The sequence below is a fragment of the Lutra lutra genome, chromosome 3, assembly GCF_902655055.1.
Source record: "Lutra lutra chromosome 3, mLutLut1.2, whole genome shotgun sequence".
NCBI classification, from domain to species: Eukaryota; Metazoa; Chordata; class Mammalia; order Carnivora; family Mustelidae; genus Lutra; species Lutra lutra.
This window is the reverse complement of record NC_062280.1, coordinates 59,523,084-59,544,754: the sequence shown is the minus strand read 5'-3', so window position 1 is coordinate 59,544,754 and position 21,671 is coordinate 59,523,084. Positions and strand designations below refer to the sequence as shown.

The following is a 21,671-nucleotide window of genomic DNA, read 5'->3' as shown; positions in this document are numbered from 1 at the left end:
GTCAGAGAACTAAAAGCAAAATGATATGGAGATATAAAATTCAGTGTCAAGGGGTTATATCCTTGAAAAAAGTTAAAAGGTAGTTTATTTCAAAGGATGTGATACATTATCATTGTTTTTGAGAGTGTTAAATGTGCCCCTGTTACACTGTTAGTGCCTGCATAAATAAGTAAGCAACTTTCTAGGTCATTGCTTTTAAGATATTGTTTCAAATGAAGAATTTCAGAAATTAAATGTATGGCAGTTTGTGACAATTTTATTCCAACTCGCAGATGAATGAAGATGTAATGCTTTAAGAAGATATGTTATTTGGAGCGGAAATGGAATAATACATTTGAACTGGCTTAATATTTGAATCGCATGCCTCCATGTGGTGAAATGAGCTTGGAACCACTGTAGAAAGATAGTCCGAGTATGCCCTCACCTCTCTCTCTTGCTGGTGTGGAGGTCCTTTTTCATGCCTTTGTTTCATCCCACAGGGACTAGTATGCCCCTTTTGTTGGCCTCCCAGTCCCTGCACGCATAATTAACAGACTTAAGCTGGTACACCGTGCTCCCATGGAGACTCCACCAGGCACCAGAGGGAGAACATGCACATGACTAGACCTAGACCGTTTAGGCACTGGCAGAGGCATTCTGAAACAGCAACAGGGAGCTGATCGCCATTCATCTTCAGAAGCTCGATGCAGGCAACTTCTACTCTGCCTCCCCTTCCCACCTCCTCCCACTGTTACAGTCATTGCCAGTGCTAAGTGCTTTCAGGGGAAAAAAAAAAATCACTCTGGGTTATTACTGTTTCAGCCACTCAGATAAAAAGAATCGTTGACCCTCTTTATTTTTCATCAATATGGAAACTCCTCTTTCCTGATCAAGTGTTAGTTTGCCATAGCCTACAATAGCACAGATACACTGTCGGGAACTTGCTAACCCAAATCACATGTATTCTATTTTCTTAGAATATGTTCAAGTCAATGATTTCATTTGAATTGTCTCTCTGTAGATGTATCCCTCAACAGAGTCAGTTGTTATGTTTTTATTCAAACCTCTATTCAGTCTTACTAGGTTCTAGTGTTTCCTTACACTAAGGCCTTCCTCGATCACCATAGTGAAGTTTATATCATATGGTTTGTTTTTCCACAAATAGAAGAAAAACGATTTTGGAAAAAAATAACCAGCAATAGTTTTGAACAATAAACTTCTGTTAACTTCTCTGTGAAGTCCAGCTCTCCTTTTTTTCTGTAAGAGATATATTATACCAAGTGGCTGAAACCTGAACACTATACATAAACTTACACATTTCATTTTGTGACTAAGCAAAATGTTACATGTGAATTTGAATGCTAACATCATCTTTAACAGTATCAAGCTTTGGCTAAGAAATAAAAAAAAAAGTGCATGCAAAAAGTTTGTCCACGCCTCTTAAAATGGGTAGTAATTTCTAGTAATAACTCAGTGGCTTATTAAATGAGAGAGAAAAGCTTACCTTGCTAAAGTCAACAGTGCTGTTTTCTCTGCTCACATCGTTTTTATTTTCAACACAGGCTGGAGCAGACTGAGGAGAAACAACCTGACCTGCTAAAAGAAATTGTTATTACAGAATACAAACAATTACTTACATAATTCTAGACAGATTGAGTGAAATATGAATTCATCTAGGCTATCATAGGTTTCTTAATGAGTTTATGAGGTAAGCATGAAGGGTCAATATAAATAGATCTATACCAATACAAATAGTATCATTTGTCTGTTACAGATAGAAATGGGAGAATTCAGTCAAGGAAAAGAAAGCCAATTCTCAGGTTAAAACTCCATAGCTGAACAGTTATTCTCTATGAAGAAGATTGTCTACAAAATATTTAAATCTAATCATGGTTTTGAAACATCATTGAGTTCTAATTTGTCCATAATGACACACACATATAAATGACATATATATATATATATATATATGACAAGATAGACATCTATGATTTAAGCTCAACCTGAAGAATTTAAAATGTAATTTTTTTAAAAGGGCAAATATTTTTCTATTTATTCAGATATATCTGAATACACAGCGTATCCATAGCTTCTATTCCACCTGAAGAAAACAATGAGAAAAAAATCTTTGATGAAAACGTCTAGAGATTTCTGTATGACAGGGGCAGTTAGAAATAACTTTCCCTTACACATTACAGACCCTGTGAATATGATTTTATCTTTGTTACTATTCAATTATGTAAGTATACTGATATTGCCCTGCATGAGAAAAGACCAATAATCTTGAACTGTGTTAGTTTTCCATTAACACTAACCCAGCAACTTAATTACTTTGTAGTTTTTTCCCATTATAGGGAAGCTTATGTTATTAGTTAAATGGACAGTAGAGGTGGGGATGTGACAATTGGTAATTAAATTCCACTATTCATGAAATACATCTTTTTCAATCACAGCTTATCTGAAATCTGTCCATATTCAGCAATTAAATGTTAAAAATTAACAAACTCTGCTTACTTTCACTTGCATCTTTCTTTTTCCCTAACCTCCTCCCACCCTCACTTATGACTTTTGCTGTGAAATGAGTAATGGCAACCCAGCTTTGAAGCCTTGACTATATTTATGACCATAACTCAGTGACTCCACTTAACTGCTCTTATTCCCCTCAGCCTTCAACAGGAATACTCTCTCCTCTCTCTGCCTGCCTCTTCTCTGCACCCTACCTAAATTTCAGTTTTATTCAAAGTTCACCTTTAGTCTCATCTTCTCCACCTACTAGAATCTCTACTTATCCAACCTTCTCTAAACTACTAGAGTATATACAAACAGAACCTTTTCTTCAAATTCTTTCCTGATATCCCACTTACCCTTTGTTACCTAGAAATTACCAAGAATGACTTAAAATCTAATAATTTGCTTTCAAATATTAACTGTAATTTTGCTTTTGGAATGATTAAGCCTCTCAAGCAGGGGTCATTCATTAATACGTACAATTTTGTTATGTTTTAAAATTGCTATATTGCCAGAAATAATGAACTTATGATTCTTCCAAAACATCAATATTTCTTTGCTATCACTACACAAATTAAAATAATACATTTGGTGAAGATTTTAAAATTGAACTTTTATTGTTTTTTTAATTTTTGTTTTTATTATTATGTTCAATTAACCAGCGTATTAAAAATGAGTTTTTAAAGCAAATTTACCTCCAGCCATATGCAGAAATTCTGATTATATCATATTCTATTTTTTTATATCATATTCTAAGAGATACATGAACTTCAGAGAAATGACAGACGTAAACTGCATCAATTATTTTCATTCTCCCATTTCTAACTGCCATGTGCGGCTATGACTGTGAACTGTTCATTAGCAGCCATTTCATTTATCATTCTCAAAATAATAACTGTAATTTAAAAAAACCTTTTACATAATGCATTTGTGCTACTAACAGATGTCTTCAATCACCAGTTTCACATCATTTCTCCATATTTTCATGAATTAGAACATTAGATATATTTAAACCTAAATTTACTGAATGTTCCGTATAGTTGAGAGGTGAAATTCAAGGCATGGGAAAATGAGATAAACATATATTGGCTTTCTTATAATAATTTATTTCATGTGATCTAAAACTGTGTGGAGGGACAATTATTTAATTCGATCAGCAAATACATACAAAAAGAGAGTTAACCCAATGCAAAATCACCCACTTTGAAGAAATTTAATTGGATAGAAAATATGCCATAACTTAAAATCTGAACAAATTGGATAGCTTGTGTTTTCATATATATACTTTAAAAGCAGAATATTTTACAAATTACCATCAGCTCATGTGATATCTTTAAAATACTGGCATTTGTATTTCCTCTTATAAATACTAACACTTTGAGATTTATTGTTCTATTCTATTTTTGTTCTAAGATGAAAATTTTACAAAATATTACCTCATAAAGGTGATAATCAGAAAGAGGTTTGAAGTGTATCTCTATGACTATTTTCAGCGGTATGAATAAGGACCTAGTGGAGAGTACTTAACTAGCAGAAGATATTGGAGATGATAGGGAATTTCTTGTAAATTCTAAATTCTAGAGGTGTGAATAGAATATAGGAAAAAGGCATTCAAACTACCAACCTATGCTAGAAATATAAACCACAAATTTGATATGTTTTACACTTCAGAGGTAATAGTTAAATAAAGTAGTAAATGTAATAAATATACTTAATCACATCAAGAGTCCTGCAAAGTTTAAAGGGAACTCCACGTTTTATTTCTTGATATGTATATTAATTTGTTAAAATGAAACAATAGACATTAAAAGTTTGTATCTTCAGGGTAGTATCTGAAAACTTGGCAGGATGCAGAAAAACACATAGATATTATCATTTAAAAATTAAACTAACAAGTTTGGTTTGGGTTATTTTGAAAAAAAAAATAGAAGCCTTTAAGGGACATAAATTGTATTTGTTATATATCTAGGTCTATCTATATATTAGTAGATGTATATAACTGAAATCATGAAGTATAGTCTGTTGGATGGCCAAAAATTCCATAAATTAAAATAAATTTTATGACTATAGTCTTTGTCCTTGTAAACACTGATCTCTTTAGTTTATTCCAAAAATCACTGCCTTTCAGAGGAAGGGGATAGGCTTGGACTTCAAAACGACTTTTATTAACTTAAATACTATTACGAAAGAAGAATCATAAATATAGATTCTGAAAAGGCATCCCTTATTTTCTCTGATGTTTAAAACAATAATAATTCTCAGAATGTCAATTTTCAGGTATAGGATTTTACTTTCAACAAAAGTGAGAGTATGTTTTCTAATAGAATAACAAAGAATTTGTTGGGATATTTTTCCCTCCAGGACAAAATCGTATAAGGTTAGGATTTAGCACTCACATATATGTGTGGAAGTTTAATGAATGCTAATTTTTATGATACTCTTTCTAATCATGATGCCACAAAACTTTTGAACATACATATCTTTATTTCTTTATATTACCTTCATTTTATCCATTGATCACTACCCATATTAATATATCCTATAAATAAATGTCATTTCAATGTTTAATCACATCTGTTATTATAATATCTAAATAATTTTGAGGCATGAATATGGCTATCCCCCCCCCAAAAAAAAAAAACAAAAAGAGAGAGAGAAAGCGACATTTATTAACTCAGTAGCCTAATTATATTTAGAGTAGATTATTCAAAAACAAATGAAAAGTGGACACCATTAGTATTAACTGGGAAATGATCATGAGTATATAAATATAAGCATTTAAGAAACCTAACATCATCCTACATATGTTTAATTTTCCAAGCTTTTATAAATTTATTTATTTTTTTAAAGTGGGCTCTATACCCAACATGGGGCTTGAACTTATGACCCCAGGGACAAGAATCACATGCTTTACCAAATGAACAAGCCAGATGCCCCTATTTTTCCAGGCTTTTAAACTCAACTAGTTCACCATCTTAAACCCAAAACTCTAATATTTGTCATGCATCTTATTAATCAAAGTGCATAATATATAGTATTCATATTACCAAGTGTTTGAATTAATTTTCCTTTGAGTTATGAATTCACTTTTTTCCTCTGGACTTTCATGAGGGAGCATCTATCAGTTAGATAAAAAAGTTATTATAGATCATGGATTTTTCCAGGGCAAATTATAAAAGATGTGGGGCAAGCATAGGAGAAAACTGAGAGCAATTTAAGTAACTGATAATCAGAAAAGGAAAGTTCTGTCATTCTACTTGTTACTTCATAAATTTTTCATTAAGTCCATTGTGAGACTGGCATAGCCATTTCCCTCTTCATAAAGTTGTGGGGAAGGAACATGAAATTATGTCAAAGTACTATTTTTTTTATTTTAAGTAATGTCAGTATATTAAAGCATCTCATTATAGAAATGCAACTGTAAAATACATTCTCAAAATATCTGTAAAGTATCATATTAACTAATTTTAAGCCCTTACCTATAGTTTTCTTCTTCTTTAAATAAATTACGTACATAAGTATTGTAAAACAGCAGATTTTAACTTCTATTTGGCCAAATTCAAATCAATAGAATAATACATCACTTAAGTATAGCATTATTTGCTACTGCTTAATCCACTGAAGCTCATGCGTATTGAAGGAAACTGGGATGAAGACATAAAGGTACATTATTATTAACCTTGAGACCAAGCTGATTTACACTACCTCAGAAACCTTCAACGCATTTAGAGTACCCAAAGGGTAGGAGATGAGGGAGGTACAGAGATGAGATGAGCCTGTTAGAGACAGACACAAGACAGAGCAAAATAAAGAAATATAAAGATGAATGACAAGGTTACATACATGTGTAACAATACATTTATTCATGGGAATAGAAAACATGAAGAAAGAAAGGCTAAGTATTTAGAAAATGTTGATTAGGTGAGCTACATTTCAAAAACATAAAAGGTATGCACATAATTAAACTTGGAGAAAAATTAGTATGCCTGAAAATAATGTAAGAAACAATAAATTTAAACACATCATAGTAGATCTATTTTTGTTGTTAATATCTAGTCTTGATATTCCAAAACTCAGTAACAACAATATAGCCTCTGAACAGAACTGTCACTTTTGTTAACAAGTCACCTTGATTTTTTTCGAAACAATGGAAAGTACCTTTATTGAATAACAATGTTTACTTCTGACATCTACATGAATCTTTTAACATGTTTTCTCTCAAGTAATTCTAAGAATTGTAAGTCTAGGTTTTCTTCTTCGAAGGTAGAACATGATGTGGAATAATCTTTAAACTCTTTGGTACCTTACTTATGAAACCACAGTATTTAAAAAACATAAAAGCATATAGCTATCTCAACACATAAAAACATTACACATCTGAAAATAAAAAGTACAGCATTGTAAAAGAAGTGCTTATAAGGCGATAAAACTGATTTCCAAAAGCCATAAATAAAAGTCATGCACAATACACATGCGTACATTATTTTAAGGGCTGGAATCTACACAGGCCTACAGAATCAACTCATATCCCATGCTTCTAAATCTAAATGTTCTCCAGTAACCTGTGGTTTTGAAAGTAAGTTAGAGACCTTCAGCTCTGCAACTCCTTTTGCGATCCTAAATAAAAGTTGCCACTGGAAAGTATTTGTAACAGGACAGAGAAAAGATATTTGGAGGAAAAGAAATAGAGTTAGAATTATCAATGGAACACACTGGAATGAGAAGAACCTACACCTGAGCAAACACCTGAGTCTGAAATTACTTTTAAAATATATAAATGTTATCAGTCGGTTAATAATATTTTATATTAGATTTGTAATCCAAATGTCTCAAGGCATAATCAAATGCATGAACTGAATGATAAATACAAATAATGATACATTTACTTTTCAGATCATTTAACACAAGTGTTATTTTTATCTTGAGAAAGTCCTTCTAGTTTCAAAGAATTATTGACTATTCTTGATATATTTATTCTGAGTACTTTCCACCTATATCTTTTTCAAAGTTTTAATGTTAAAGAAGATACTATTTTTCTATTATTTTTTGCTGTTGTTTTGCCAAATGTAACTGTCACTTTTTATTGAAACATCAGAATCAGACATTTAATTCTCACAGTTTTGATGCTTAATGAAAAGTGAAAGTTAAACACAGCATGGCGGCATTCAAATGCATGCTGAAGCCATAGCATCCCGCAACTTAGCCCTTAAGAGAATGTGCAAACACCAAGAAAAAAAAATTATATAAAGAAGTAAAGCTAACATATTTAGAGGTGAGATTGACAAATTATCACAAATCACTAAAGAAAAGTTACAAACAAAATAGTGCAGACTTGGGGAGAAGAGGAGCAAGGAAATCACTATCTTGCATATCAAATCTATAAAATGGGGAATATCCACATTTGAGACTCAGACTGAAATATGTGAATTTAGTTAACTCTTGGGATTACTACTAAGGTAATAATGCTCAAGGAAAAGTCAATTAAGGAAGTAGAATCTTTATTCTATGTGACTCTTTTAAACTTCTTTACATAAATATCAGTTCATTGTTGAGGGAATTTTGATAGTTTTGTCCCAAAAGTGAAAGTATATTAAAAACAAGAGGGGGCTTATTTTTATCCCTATGCTGGGGAAGGAAAATATTTTCTGGTTTCAACTTTCTAGAAAATCCTCATCCCATTTAATTCCCATTATATAATCTTAAAAGAGAAAAGTCCATTTTTACATGAAATACTCTGCTGAAAGGATTTTTTTGTAAATAATAAGAATATTATTTTCACCTTTTTGGATTTCTTAAAATCCTTTTGCATCTCTCTGTACTACTGCACAAAAAAATAAATCTCCATTGCATATTTTGAAACAATGTCAGATCTATATTTATGGCTATGAATTTTGATTTGTTTGTTTATGTAGAATTTGTCAGTTTTTAGAGTTCCTAAGTAGATTGAGAACCTTAGTAATAAAGGTCTTTCACACTTTTTTTCACTTCTGGATAGGAGATTTATCTCTAAATTGGTGAAGTCTATACATATTTTCAGAATTCTCAACACACATAATTATGCAAAGTGTATGAAGAAGCAAAACAGAGTCACGAAGGAGGTGTTATAAGCCTAGGCTTAGAAAACCATTTCTGACAGCATACTCTACAACAATACTTAATTGGGTATATGAATCTTATTAGAAATGTTTCCAAGTTTTTATTACCCTAATATGTGCCTCAAAAAGATCTCTACGTGTTTAGATATAGGCTGATTATACAGATGGTGACAGAATCACTTCAGAACTACTCACATTCCAGTTTCAGAAAAACTAAGCATTTGCCTCAGTAAGGCAAAAAGTAGCCTTTCAGAAAACTTTATATCTCTATGTATCTAGATGTAGACTTGTGATTCAAGGCTATAATTCTGTCATTTCTTCTCATGTCTACCAGAAGTTTAAGGCAGTATCAAATACATGTCTAAGTCTACATGATATTACAATAAATTTAGTCATCCAGTAAATTCATTACCTTCTTCCCTCCACAAATAAAATGTAATAAAGTAATTTTATGATAAACATTATTCCCAGTGAAATTTAAAATACAAATTATGGCTAGTTCACAATCCACAAGCCTTGCATTTTTTTTCAAAGATTTTATTTATTTATTGGATAGAGATCACATGTAGGCAGAGAGGCAGGCGGAGAGAGAAGGGGGGAAGCAGGCTCCCTGCCTAGCAGAGAGCCCGATGCTGGGCTTGATCCCAGGACCCTGAGATCATGACCTGAGCTGAAGGCAGAGGCTTAACGTACTGAGCCACCCAGGCACCTCCAGGCCTTGCATTTTTAAATAAACATATATCCTTCTTATAGACATACATTTTATTATATGATTTCTATTAAAAGTAATCAAATGAAGGCAGAATTTTTTAAAATGTGCTTGCATTCATACATAGTTCAGAGAAATATTTTAATAAGGTCCTCAGAATCATGTAGACATAAGCCCAATGTCAAAATTAGTAAAATATCTGAATCTGTTGTTTTAATATCATCATACCCAAGTAAGTTCTAGTATCATAGCTTAATAAAAGTACTACATTTAGATTAGGTCTCAGAATATAAAAGCTTCACCTTGTCATTTTTTTAAAAGATTTTATTTATTCATTTATTTATTTATATGACAGAGAGAGACACAGCGAGAGAGGAAACACAAGCAGGGGGAGTAGGAGAGAGAGAAGCAATCCTCCCACGGAGCAGGGAGTCAGATATGGGACTTGATCCCAGGACCCTGGGATCACGACCTGAGCCGAAGGCAGATACTTAATGACTGAGCCACCCAGGCATCCCTATTCTGTCATTTTTATGTATAGCATATTTTAAAGCAATTTGTGATTTAGAACATGAATATATATTGAATATATGATGTGATTTAAAGCAAAGCATAAATTCTCAAAATGCTCAGTGGAATCTATAAATACAAGTTGGTATATGTTACAAAGTACTTAATTAAACTTACTAAAGTTCCCCTTGCTACACAAAAGTAATGTTCCTATGAAACCCTTCTTTCTGAAAGTTTGCCTTGTACCACTTCATTTTTAAGACATACAAGAGTATAATAACAGGTGTTTTTTTTTTTTTTATAAAAGCAAAATCCTCTCTGGATTTCTTTTGGTTAATGAAAATAGGTACTAATGCAGGTCTTTCATAAAAGTGAAGTTGCATGGGGCTCCTGGGTGGCTCAGTGAGTTAAGCGACCAACTCGATTTTAGCTCAGGTCATGATCTCAGGGGCATGGGATTGAGCCCAGCATTGCACTCCATGCTCAGAAGGGAGTTTGCTGGAGATTCCCTCTCTCTCTCGCCCACAGCACCTCCCCCGACTTGTACACATACATGCGTGCCCTCTCTTTCTCTCTCAAATAAATAAATCTTTAAAAAGAACCAAAGTGAAGTGGCACAACATGAATTTTCAGAAAGCAGGAGATACCTGTGTATGCACAACTACAGACTGCTATATGACAGCAATGATTAAAAAATCAAAGAGTATTTCAAAAATCATTCTGCCATTAAGAATAGTTCTGTGCTTGGGGCGCCTGGGTGGCTCAGTGGGTTAAGACTCTGCCTTCGGCTCAGGTCATGGTCTTAGGGTCCTAGGATCGAGCCCCACATCGGGCTCTCTGCTCAGCGGAGAGCCTGCTTCCCTTCCTCTCTCTCTCTGCCTACTTGTGATCTCTGTCTGTCAAATAACTAAAATAAAAATCTAAAAAAAAAAAAAAAGAATAGTTCTGTGCTCTGAAACAATAGTACATCTAATCATCCTTGTTGATTTATCAAAGCATTTCTTCGACATGCATATATTTGATTCAGTAATAGGAAAATTGGTTTAAAAATCCCATTTAAAGCACAATGTGGAGAAAACTCATTTTCATGCATTTGTATTTAAGGCATCACTACAGCTATTGAAAGTAGGAGTGAAATGACATAAAATAGTCCATGATGAAATATACAGGCTTTAAAGCTTTTGTGCAAGTCAGAGTCTTTCTAGTACAACATTTGAGATTACTTTTCATTAAATTTTTATCTTTTAAAACTGGGACTTTGTGTAGCTGATGAAAGTCTAACAAATTCCTATCATCCTCATGATAACTTTATCTTCCTTCACAATATTAATGGAAAGGATAGATTCCTAAGCAACTTCTTTAGCACAAACGATGAAGGTTTAAAGAGATGCAAGGAGAGAACAAAATACAAAAGAAGGATAAAACAGTCTGAACACACAAGCCATAAAGAGTAAGTCATAAGTGCCAAAAAACAGTGATTGGTGTCATCTGTGTTGGTGTGTGAAGATAGTAAGTACACTGTGGCTCCATGGGCATTGAAGACGTAGCACTGCAAACACCAATGAGCCTATGAACTGAAATCAGGCTTAACATACGTTAGAGCCACAAGCAATGTTCTAGTTGGTCTTTTTAATCATAGCCTCTCATGGAATTTGTTGACTATGATTAACATGAAAACATTAGCTCTTTCCACAAACAGAAACTGGTGACCATTATTCATTTTAACTTTAAAAATCCATAATTCAAAGCATTATATTACATTCTCAGGTTGTGGGGTGAAGACGATGGAGTTGCATCTGAGTGTGTAACTGCTTATTAAATAAAAGTTTCCTCTGCATTCTTTCATGAGCATTTCAGGAAATTTAAATTCTTTGTTAAAATTTCTACAATTTGATACTTGAAAATCAGACTATATATGTGTAAAAAGAAATAACTCTACTACAACAATCTGTATTATAATAGATCATTTTCAAATAAAATATGTTTTAAAGAATTTGGAGGCACTTTGAAATTTCAGATATCTATAAGAAACATAAAGAGTACAATAAAGAAACATTTACCATTTTTATCCATGGAATTTGGTTCTGATTGTTTCTTGCCAATATCAGCAAAGGAACGAACTATGGGAATTCTATTGGTGAGTTTTTTCTGATTCTGGTGGTGATGCTGTTTCATCAGTGCCTCATGAACCCTGTGGCGTACATCCTCATTGAGCTGACCTGAGCTCACTTGTTGGTCAAGGACCATATCTGAAGAAGGAAGACAAAAAAAAGATTAGCACGGTAGATTAACACAGTATGCAAGCAGCAAACCACTGAGTCCAAATATACATGTTCCAGATAACATGATTCATCTTAAAATAGGATGAATTCCTTTAAAAATCTCAAAAAGTTGTGACTTTTTGTTAAAACGTTGCACAAAAAAGATGGGAAAATTTTTACTATAAATCATTCAACTTTAAATATGTAATAACTTCATGAAGTATTATTTTTAAAATGGACATAGTTGCATATGAACAAGTGCTTTATATTCTCTATTATTTACACTGATGGGAGAAAACAGTGGCAGGGGTAATATTAATATAATTAGTATGTTTAAAATTGTAAAGTGGCTTATGTTTTTATGTTTTATGTTATGGTTTTTTCCCTTTTTCTAGTAGAAAATGATTTCCGTGTTTTCTCTTTAAGTGAACAAAAGTCTATCTGTAAAAATCTGATGCAAGGAGACTTAGGCAGCTATCTAGTTGGTTGCATTTGGAGAGTAAACAACTCTTACACTCATATAAGTCAGCCCCCTCAAAACATCCTTGAAAATGTATTTAAAGAGTTCTCCTAGAACTATAAAACGAAGAACAAAGGTGAGATTTCAGAGGGCTGTAATTAAGCAGATTGATATTTAACATATGCAGTGTCAGAAATGCCTATAAAATAAATAGGTGAGTAAAGGAATTTTAAGTTTCTTGGTAATACAAAACCACTTCAATAAACGTCATTGTAGGAAGAAGGAGGGAAGGTGGTGAAGTAGGAGGATCCTGAGCTTACCTTGTCGCACAGATTCATTGTAACAATAGCGACATTTACACAACTAACTCTGAAAATGACCTGAAGACTGGCAGAACAGATCTTCCACAGCTAGGCATAGAGAGAAGGCCACATACAAAAGGGTAAGCAAGATGTGGTTGGGAACCAAACCCTTGGCAGTATGAATCCCAAATAGGAGGGACATCACAAACATAGAAAGGCAAGAGGATCAGACCCCACACCTGGCACTCCTAGAACTGAGGAACCACATTGCGAGGACTAGTCCCCTTAACCTCTCCCTTTAAAAACCATCAGGCCTTAACTCCAGGACCTTTAAAATTAGCAGGCTTAACTCCAGAGGAGCCTGAGGGCAAGAGGAAACTTGAGTTCCCACTCCTAAAAAGAGAGCATTCTAAATAATTCAGCTGAAGACACAGCAGTTTGAAAAGTGCCTGAGATATAGGTGAAGGAAACTTATTGACTAATCTTAGAAAGTATACCAGAAAGGCAGGAGATTTCTCTGAGAGCAAAAGCACTAGCAGGTGACATTCCTCTTCCCCTCCTCCAGCCTAGGCAGCAGGACATTGGTGGGAGCCAATTCTACACTATCTACCTTGATAGCACTCTGTGCCTCACCTGAGCACTCTTATGTGGATCTACCCCACCCAACCCTCTTGTCTCTGCAGGCATCCCTTCAAAGCAACTCCTGACTAGATCTGACTCCAGAAACAATGACTACAAAAACAAAAATAAACACATGGGACTATATCAACCTAAAAAGCTTCTGCACAGCAAAGGAAATCACCAACAAAATAAAGACAAACTCCCAAATGGTAGAAGATATTTGCAAATCATATATCTGGTAAGGGGCCAATACCCAAAATACATAAAGAACTCGTACAAGTCAACACCAAAATAAATAAATGAACAACCTGATTACACAGAACCTGAAGAAACATTTTTTTTTTTTTTTTGACAGACAGAGATCACAAGTAGGCAGAGAGGCAGACAGAGAGAGAGAGAGGGAGAAGCAGGCTTCCTGCTGAGCAGAGAGCCCAATGCGGGGCTCGATCCCAGGACCCTGGGATCATGACCTGAGCCGAAGGCAGAGGCTTTAACCCACTGAGCCACCCAGGCGCCCCTGAAGAAACATTTTTTTTTTTAAAAGAATACAGGTGGCCAATAGGCACAGGAAAAAATGTTCAGCATCACTAATCATCAAGAGATGTAAATCAAAACTACAATGAGATATCTCCTTATGCCTGTCAGAATGGCTAGTATCAAAAAAGACAAGAAAGAACAAGTGTTAGAGAGAATGTGGAGGAAAGGGAACCCTTGTTCCCACTGTTGGTGGGATTATAAATTGATGCAACCACTGTGGAAAACAGTATGGAGGTTCCTCAAAAAATTAAAATAAAATTACTATATGATCCAGTAAGTCCACTAATGGGTATTAACCCAAAGAAAATGTAAAAATTAGTTGAAAAAGACAAATGACAAATGTTGGGATGCCTGGGTGGCTCAGTTGGTTAAGCGTCTACCTTCAGCTCAGGTCATGATCCCAGGGTACTGGGTTTGAGTCCCACATTGGGCTCCTTGCTCAGCAGGGAGCCTTCTTCTCCCTCCTGCCTGTGTGCTCACTCTCTCTCTCTGACAAATAAATAAATAAAATCTTAAAAAAAAAAAGATAAATGCTTCCCCATGCTTATTGCAACATAATTTACAACCAGCAAGATATGGAAGCCACCCAAGTATCCATTGATAGATGAATGGATAAAGGTGTGGTATATATGTAAAATATATACCACATTATATATATATATATATATATATATATATATATACACACACACACACACACGCACACACAAATATATATATATAAAAGACATTATATATACCACATTTATATATATATATATATATATATATATATATTATATATATAGGAATACTAGCAATAAAAAAGAGGGAAGGCTTGACATTTGTGATAACATATGGACCTAAAGGATATTATGCTAAGTGAAGTAAGTCAGACAAAGACAAATACCATATGATTTCTCTTACATATGATATCTAAATAACAAAAGAAATGAACAAACAAACAAATAGACCCTTAAATGTAGAGAAAAAACTGCTAGTTGCCAGCACAGAGGTAGGTAGAGAGATGAATGAAATAGATAAAGGAAATTAAGAGGTATAAACTTCCACTTATAAAGTAAATAAGTCATGGAGATGAAAGGTACAATGTGGGGAATAGAGTCAGTAATATTATAATAACATTGTATGGGAACAGATTGTGACTATACTCATTAGGGTGAACACTGAGTAATGTATAGAATTGCTGAATCAATAAGTTGTACACCTGAAACTAATATATACATATAGTTGTATGCCAACTATACTTCAATAAAAATTTTTTATACTTCAATAATAATTATTAAATTTTTTAAATTTAATAAGCAGCCAAGTCTGATTTTAGAAAAATAATCAAAGTTTCAGAATAACTTATACTGTATAATTCCATTTATGGCACATATGCACATACAGAGAAAGGACACTGTAATGATACATTCCAAATTGTGTAAGAATGGGTAGGGGTAGGAGTAAAGAGAAACTTTAAAGTTTTATCTTAGAATTAGATTGAACCATATAAAACTACCATTTTTGAAAGTCAAAAATGGTTTTCAGCAGTTTCATAACATTTTAATTTTTTGCATAAGGAGATTTGTGTAGTAAAAAATATTAAAGAACACTAACCAATCACAAAACTATCTCCTTTTTCAAAATGAGGGGATTTGGAAGAAAGAAATTAATGAAACAGTTTTAGGGCAGTGAAAATACTCATGATATCATAATATTGGATACATGTCATTATACTGTTGTCCAAACCCAAAGAAACTATATAACACTCAGAGTGAATCCTGATGTTAACCATGAACATTATGTGATAGTGATGTGTCAAGTAAGTTCATCAGTTGTAACCAACATAACATTCTGGTGGGAGCTGTTGATAATGAGGGAGGCTATGCATGTGCAGGTTCAAAGGTTTATCAGAAATCTCTGGATCTTCCCCTCAGCTTTTCTGTGAACCTGAAGCTGCTCTAAAATCTAAATTCATAATTTAAAAACAACCTCAGTACAATTAATCTGTCCTAAAATGATCAAATATTAACTCTACTTAATTTTTTTGAAGCTCTAACTCCTTATATAAACAAGCATATCAAAGTGAATTGCCTTCCATAGTCCTACTTAGTGCAACAAAAAATTGAATATTAGCAGAATTTTCCCGTACAAACAATCTTTACTTCAGTGTAAAAGGGAAGGACTAGGGAAACAGACTTCGGTCAATGTACCACATTCTAGCTGTGCGATCTTGTAAAGCTGGATAACCTGAGGGTTCTTATTTATAAAATGGAGATAATATCTATTTTATATGCTGTAGGCCTAAAGACATAAAGCACCTAATGGACAGATTAGAATATTGAAACCTTGAGTAAATATTTCCCAGTACAAGATTTCCTTTGCAATTTCCATTAAATTGGTTATGGGTCCCTGGTTTTGATTTTGTGGTGGTTTTAATGCATTCATATTTATTTGTAATCGTATATCAAGTGGAGGCAAAGTAGAGTATCTCAATAATGGAAACCTCAGAAGAGGTAGTTCAGGATGGTGGTGTAGGAAGATATGTATTCACTTCTTTCCATGGACAAAACAAATATACAGCTACATATGGAAAAAAAAAATGGCCCCTAAAAGGCCCTGAGAACTAGCTGAACACCTGATCCACAACAAAGGATAAAAGGACCACATAAAGTCTGGTAAGAGAGGCAGAGACACGCTCTCACCAAAAACCCCACCCTCAGAGGGGCAACCCATAATCAGGAGGGAGCTCAAAAAATATGTGTGTGTGTATATAAGTATATATATACACACACATATGTATAAAACATTATTAAAAATTTAGATATAGATCACTTATCACTAAGGGAAAGAAGTATGTACCCCACACAAGATACCCCTAGGTCCTGCACCAGAGAAAGACGTTCCAAAATGCCCAGCTTTGAAAATCAGTGGGGATTATGTTCAGGGGAAACACAGGGCATAGGGAATGAAGGTTCTGCTCTTAAAGGACTTATGTGTAGAACAACACTCTATGGGACCCAACATAAAAAACACATTTTGAAAAGAGCCTAGATTATAGGTGAAGGATATTTACTTGCTAAACTTAAAGCTATCAGAGAAGCAGAAGTCTTTTGGGACTCTCTCCAGAGATGGTATGCTGGCAGATATCACTCCTTCTAGCTTACTGACACCAACAGTGGTAGATGCCATTTTTGGGACAAAGAGGCTCATTCCTGTCACTCTTAGTCAACTTAATATTGGAAGTTCTAGCCATAACAATTAGGCAAGAAAAAGAAATAAAACACATTCAAATTGGTAAGAAAGAATTAAAACTGTCACTATTTGTGAATGTCCTGAAACTCTATGTAGAAAACCCTAAAGACACCAAAAACTATTGTAACTAATAAAAGAATTCAATAAAGTAGCAGGATACAGAACTCTGCTGCATTTCTATAAACTAATAATAAACTATCAGAAAAAGAAATATTAAAAAAACCTCACTCACAACTGCATCCAAAAGAATAAAATACTTAGAAATAACTTTAACCAAGGAGGTACAGATCTATATTCTGAAAACTATACAATATTAATGAAAAGAAGAAGAAGAAGAAAACACAAATAAATTGGAAGTTATACCATGCTCATGGATTCAAAGACTTAATATTGTCAAAATTTCCATTCTACCCAAAGCAGTCTACAGATTTGATGTTATCCCTATCAAAATAAAGTGGCCTCACAGAACTAAAACAAATATTTTTAAATTTGTATGGAACCACAAAAGACCCCAAAAGCCAAAGCTATCTTGAGAAAGAAGAATAAAGCTGAAGGTATCATCATCCCTAATTTCAAATAACACTAAAAGCTATAGTATTCAAAAACAGCATGGTACTAGTACAAACCAACAGACACATAGATCAATGAAATAGAATAGAGCCCAGAAATAAACCCATGCATCTACATGGGTTTGCATCTACAACAAATGAGGCAAAAAAAATACAATAGGGAAAAATAATCTCTTCAATAAATTGTATTGAGAAAACTACATGCAGAAGAATGAAACTTGATCACTATCTTACACCATACACAAAAATTAACTCAAAATGGATTAAAGACTTGACTGTAAGACCTAAAACCTTAGAACTCCTAGAAGAAACTTATGCAACTTAGGCAGTAATTTCTTTGACATTAGATGTAGGAACATTTTTCTAGATTTGTCTCCTCAGGCAAATGCAATAAAAGTAAAAATAAATGAGACTTCTTCATCAAACTAAAAAGCTTTCACACAGCAAAGGAAATTACCAGCAAAACGAAAAGGCAACCTGTTGAATGAGAAAAAATATTTGCAAATCAAATATCTGGTAAAGGGCTCATATCCAAAATATATAAGGAACTCCTACAACTCAATAGCAAAAGGCAAAAAATTCAATTAAAAAATGGGAACAAAGACCTGAATAGACATTTTCCCAAAGACATATGGATGGCTAATGGGTGAATGAAAACATACTTACCACTAATCATCAGGAAATACAAAACAGAACCACAGTGAGATATCACCTCACATCTGTTAGAATGACTAGTACCAAAAACACAAGTAATAACAAGTGTTAGTAAGGATATGAAGAAAAGGGAACCTTTGTGCACTGTTGGTAGGAATGCAAATTGGTGCAGCCACTATGGAAAACAGTATTTTTTAAAAAATTTTTTTATTTGATTCAGCAATTCCTTTTCTGGGTATGTATCTAAAGAAAATGATACACTAACTCGGAAAGGTGTATTCAGTCCTATGTTTATTGTAGCATAATTTACAACAGCCAAGATACAGAAGCAAATTAAGCGTCCATTGACAGATGAATAAATACAGAAGATATGGTTTCTATCGATCGATCGATCTATCTATCTAGAATGATAGAATATTATTCAGCCATAAAAAGAATAAACTCTTGCTATTTGTGACAAGATGGATGAATCTGGAGGGTATTATGTTAAGTGAAATAAGTCAGACAGAGAAAGACAAATACTGTAAGATTTCATTTATATGTGTAATCTAAAAACAAATGAACACACAAAACAAAACAAAACCAGACTCACAGATATAGAGAACAAGCTGATAGTTCTCTAGGAGAATGCAAATTAGAGGAAGGCAAAATTTGTGAAGGAGATCAAGAGGTACAAACTTCCAGTTATAAAATAAAGAAGTCATGGAGATGTGATACATAGCACAAGGAACATGGATAATATTATATTAACTTTATATAGAGACAGATGGTAACTGGACTTACATGGTGATCATTTCAAATGTATATAAATGTCAAACTACTCTGTTGTACACCTGAAACTAATATATTATGTGTGCCAATTATATTTCAATTTAAAAATCCAGAAACCCCAATGAAACTATAAAACAATTAATTTCAATTAATTTCATTGCCCCACATAACAGAAAATCAAAATTGGGCTGGATTTAATTCTATTCCTCTGACTCTCTCAGCTTCCCCCTCTACCCCCTAAGTGTGAGTTTAACCTAAGGCTGATTTTCCTATGGTCATAAAGTAAGTGTCAACAGTAACAAAGAAATACATATCTTTGTTGATACCCATATATTCTTCGACTTCTTGTGACTTTCTCTTAAAAGGAAGTTCTTTCTCTTCTTCCCAGGAAAAACTCTTAATTCCAACTGACATAGCCTTGTCCAGGCTGAGACCATCCCTGGCTAAGGAAACAGCACCCTTATGACTGGATAAGGCTAATCAAGAACTACCCTTCATTCTGGAATCAGTTCTCTAAACCACAGGTGAACAAACTTTTTCTGTAATAGGCAAATAAAAATTTTAGGCTTTGTAAACCATGGAATCTCTGTAACCACTACTGAATTCTGCCGTTATTACATGAAAGTAACCATAAAGAATACGTACACAAATGAGCATGGCTGTTTCAATAAAACCTTTTTATGGACACTGAAATTTGAATTTCATATAATTCTCATGTTGAAAAATATTAGTTTTCTCTTTATTATTTTTCAATTGTGTAAAATGTAATAACTGTTCTTAGATCATAGGCCTGACAAAATCAGACAGTAGGTGAGTATAATTTATCAACTTTGCTCTATTACTTTGCTGCTTACAATGGAAAGAGGTAGAATGTACATTTAGGAATCAGCCATAATCACTATAATTACCTCTAAAGTCCCTTTCAATTTGGAAAATATATGATAGTATAGAATATTTAAATCTATACCTCACTTCTTTGGAGAGGAATAGTTATAATATCCTTGAATTAATTTGAAAAAAAAAAGAAATGATAAATTGCCAACATATGTGACTTTACACTGAAACCTTGCTAAGAGGGAAAAATGTATATAAAATATGCCACATAAACTTCATAATGGGAGTTATAAAGTTGGTTATTAAAACACCAGAAGGGTACCACTATACCACAGCTTCATCTCTAAGCCATAATGTATATCCCCAGTTCAATATTCTAATCCGAATCAAATGAAGCATATAAAATCCTATGTACATGGTTATGATTTTTAGTTCTTATCAAAGTACAGTCTTTCCAGGCTTAAGCACTAAAAAAATCCCTAAGTCACTAGCTTCACAGTCTTTCAGAAATAAGGTTTTTATCTGAAACAGTTACATAAGAGAAAGTAAATAGAAAAAAAAACTGCTCATCTGCTCATTAGCCACACAGAAATACACAGTAAACTCCTCTGAGGTATAACTGCATCAAATATATCTTAATAAACTAGAAAATTTAATCATCTTGCTTAGGAATATAACTTATACTGAGGTGAGATTTAAGTACCAATGGGAGTCTGATTCACTAATCACTCTCATTGTTCTCTTCATCACTATAATATATATTAGTATTAACCTTGAAAAGTAGGAAAGGATAATGAGCCATAATGGCTTATGGATACAATCTCGGCTGGATATGATATCTAAATGACACAGTCTAGCCTGTCAAAGCACAATGCCAGGATCTGGGTGATATTAGGAGAAGTGAGAACGAAAAGGATAAATAGGTCACACTCTTCTAGCACTAAGCAGGCTCTAGGAACACTAGTAGCATTTCTGTAAAAAGGTCTCAGAAAATGAAAAATTATTTTTCATTCTTATCAGACAATTAGTTTATTGTGATCAATCCATCTTAACCACTGAATGAAAACCTCCAGAGATCATGAGATTTACAGATTCTACGGAAATCTTTGCCCCTTAGAAGATAATCATATAAATTCTTTGCCTTAAAAATCCATTGTCTTAAGAGGCTGGGAGTGGGGAGGAGTAAGAAATAGGAAGGGTCTAAATTCAGCAGTTTGGTTGACAGGAGTGTATATATACGTATATATTAAAATTGTAAGCTACCCTAAGAATGCTTAGTTTCCAGAACAAGGATGGTAATAGTATGGACATGTTAAACAATATGTGACTATTCCCATACTCCCAAATCTGCAGATTACACTCAGTGAAGCAAACTTCAATTTTTTCCTTCAATAGAATATTTTATTTTATTTTTTTTCAATAGAATATTTTAACAACAAAAGTTGTTTTAGGGGAGCCTGGGTGGCTCAGTTGGTTAAGCAGCCACCTTCAGCTCAGGTTATGATCTCAGGCTCCTGAGATCAAGTCCCATGTCAGGCTCACTGCTCAGCAGAGAGTCTGCTTTTCCTTCTCCCTCTGTGCTCTCTCTCCCTCCCTCTCTCTTTTTCAAATAAATAAATAAATA

The 21,671-nt window shown here is 33.6% G+C and overlaps 1 protein-coding gene across 8 annotated transcripts in view; it reads right to left on the bottom strand.

Annotated features, from left to right (window-relative positions):
- Positions 1 to 21,671, bottom strand: part of SLC4A10 (solute carrier family 4 member 10) — a 297,324-nt gene that overhangs the window by 109,027 nt on the left and 166,626 nt on the right. For 4 of the 8 annotated variants that reach the window (XM_047722426.1, XM_047722427.1, XM_047722424.1 and 1 more), the window contains exons 6-8: positions 11,862 to 12,050; positions 1,484 to 1,575; positions 425 to 514 (exon numbers count right to left, since the gene is read on the bottom strand). In XM_047722426.1, coding sequence (XP_047578382.1) covers positions 425 to 514; positions 1,484 to 1,575; positions 11,862 to 12,050 — 371 coding nt within the window. The remainder of the gene's footprint in view (positions 1 to 424; positions 515 to 1,483; positions 1,576 to 11,861; positions 12,051 to 21,671) is intronic. The other 4 variants (XM_047722428.1, XM_047722431.1, XM_047722425.1 and 1 more) reach the window with 3 other exon arrangements.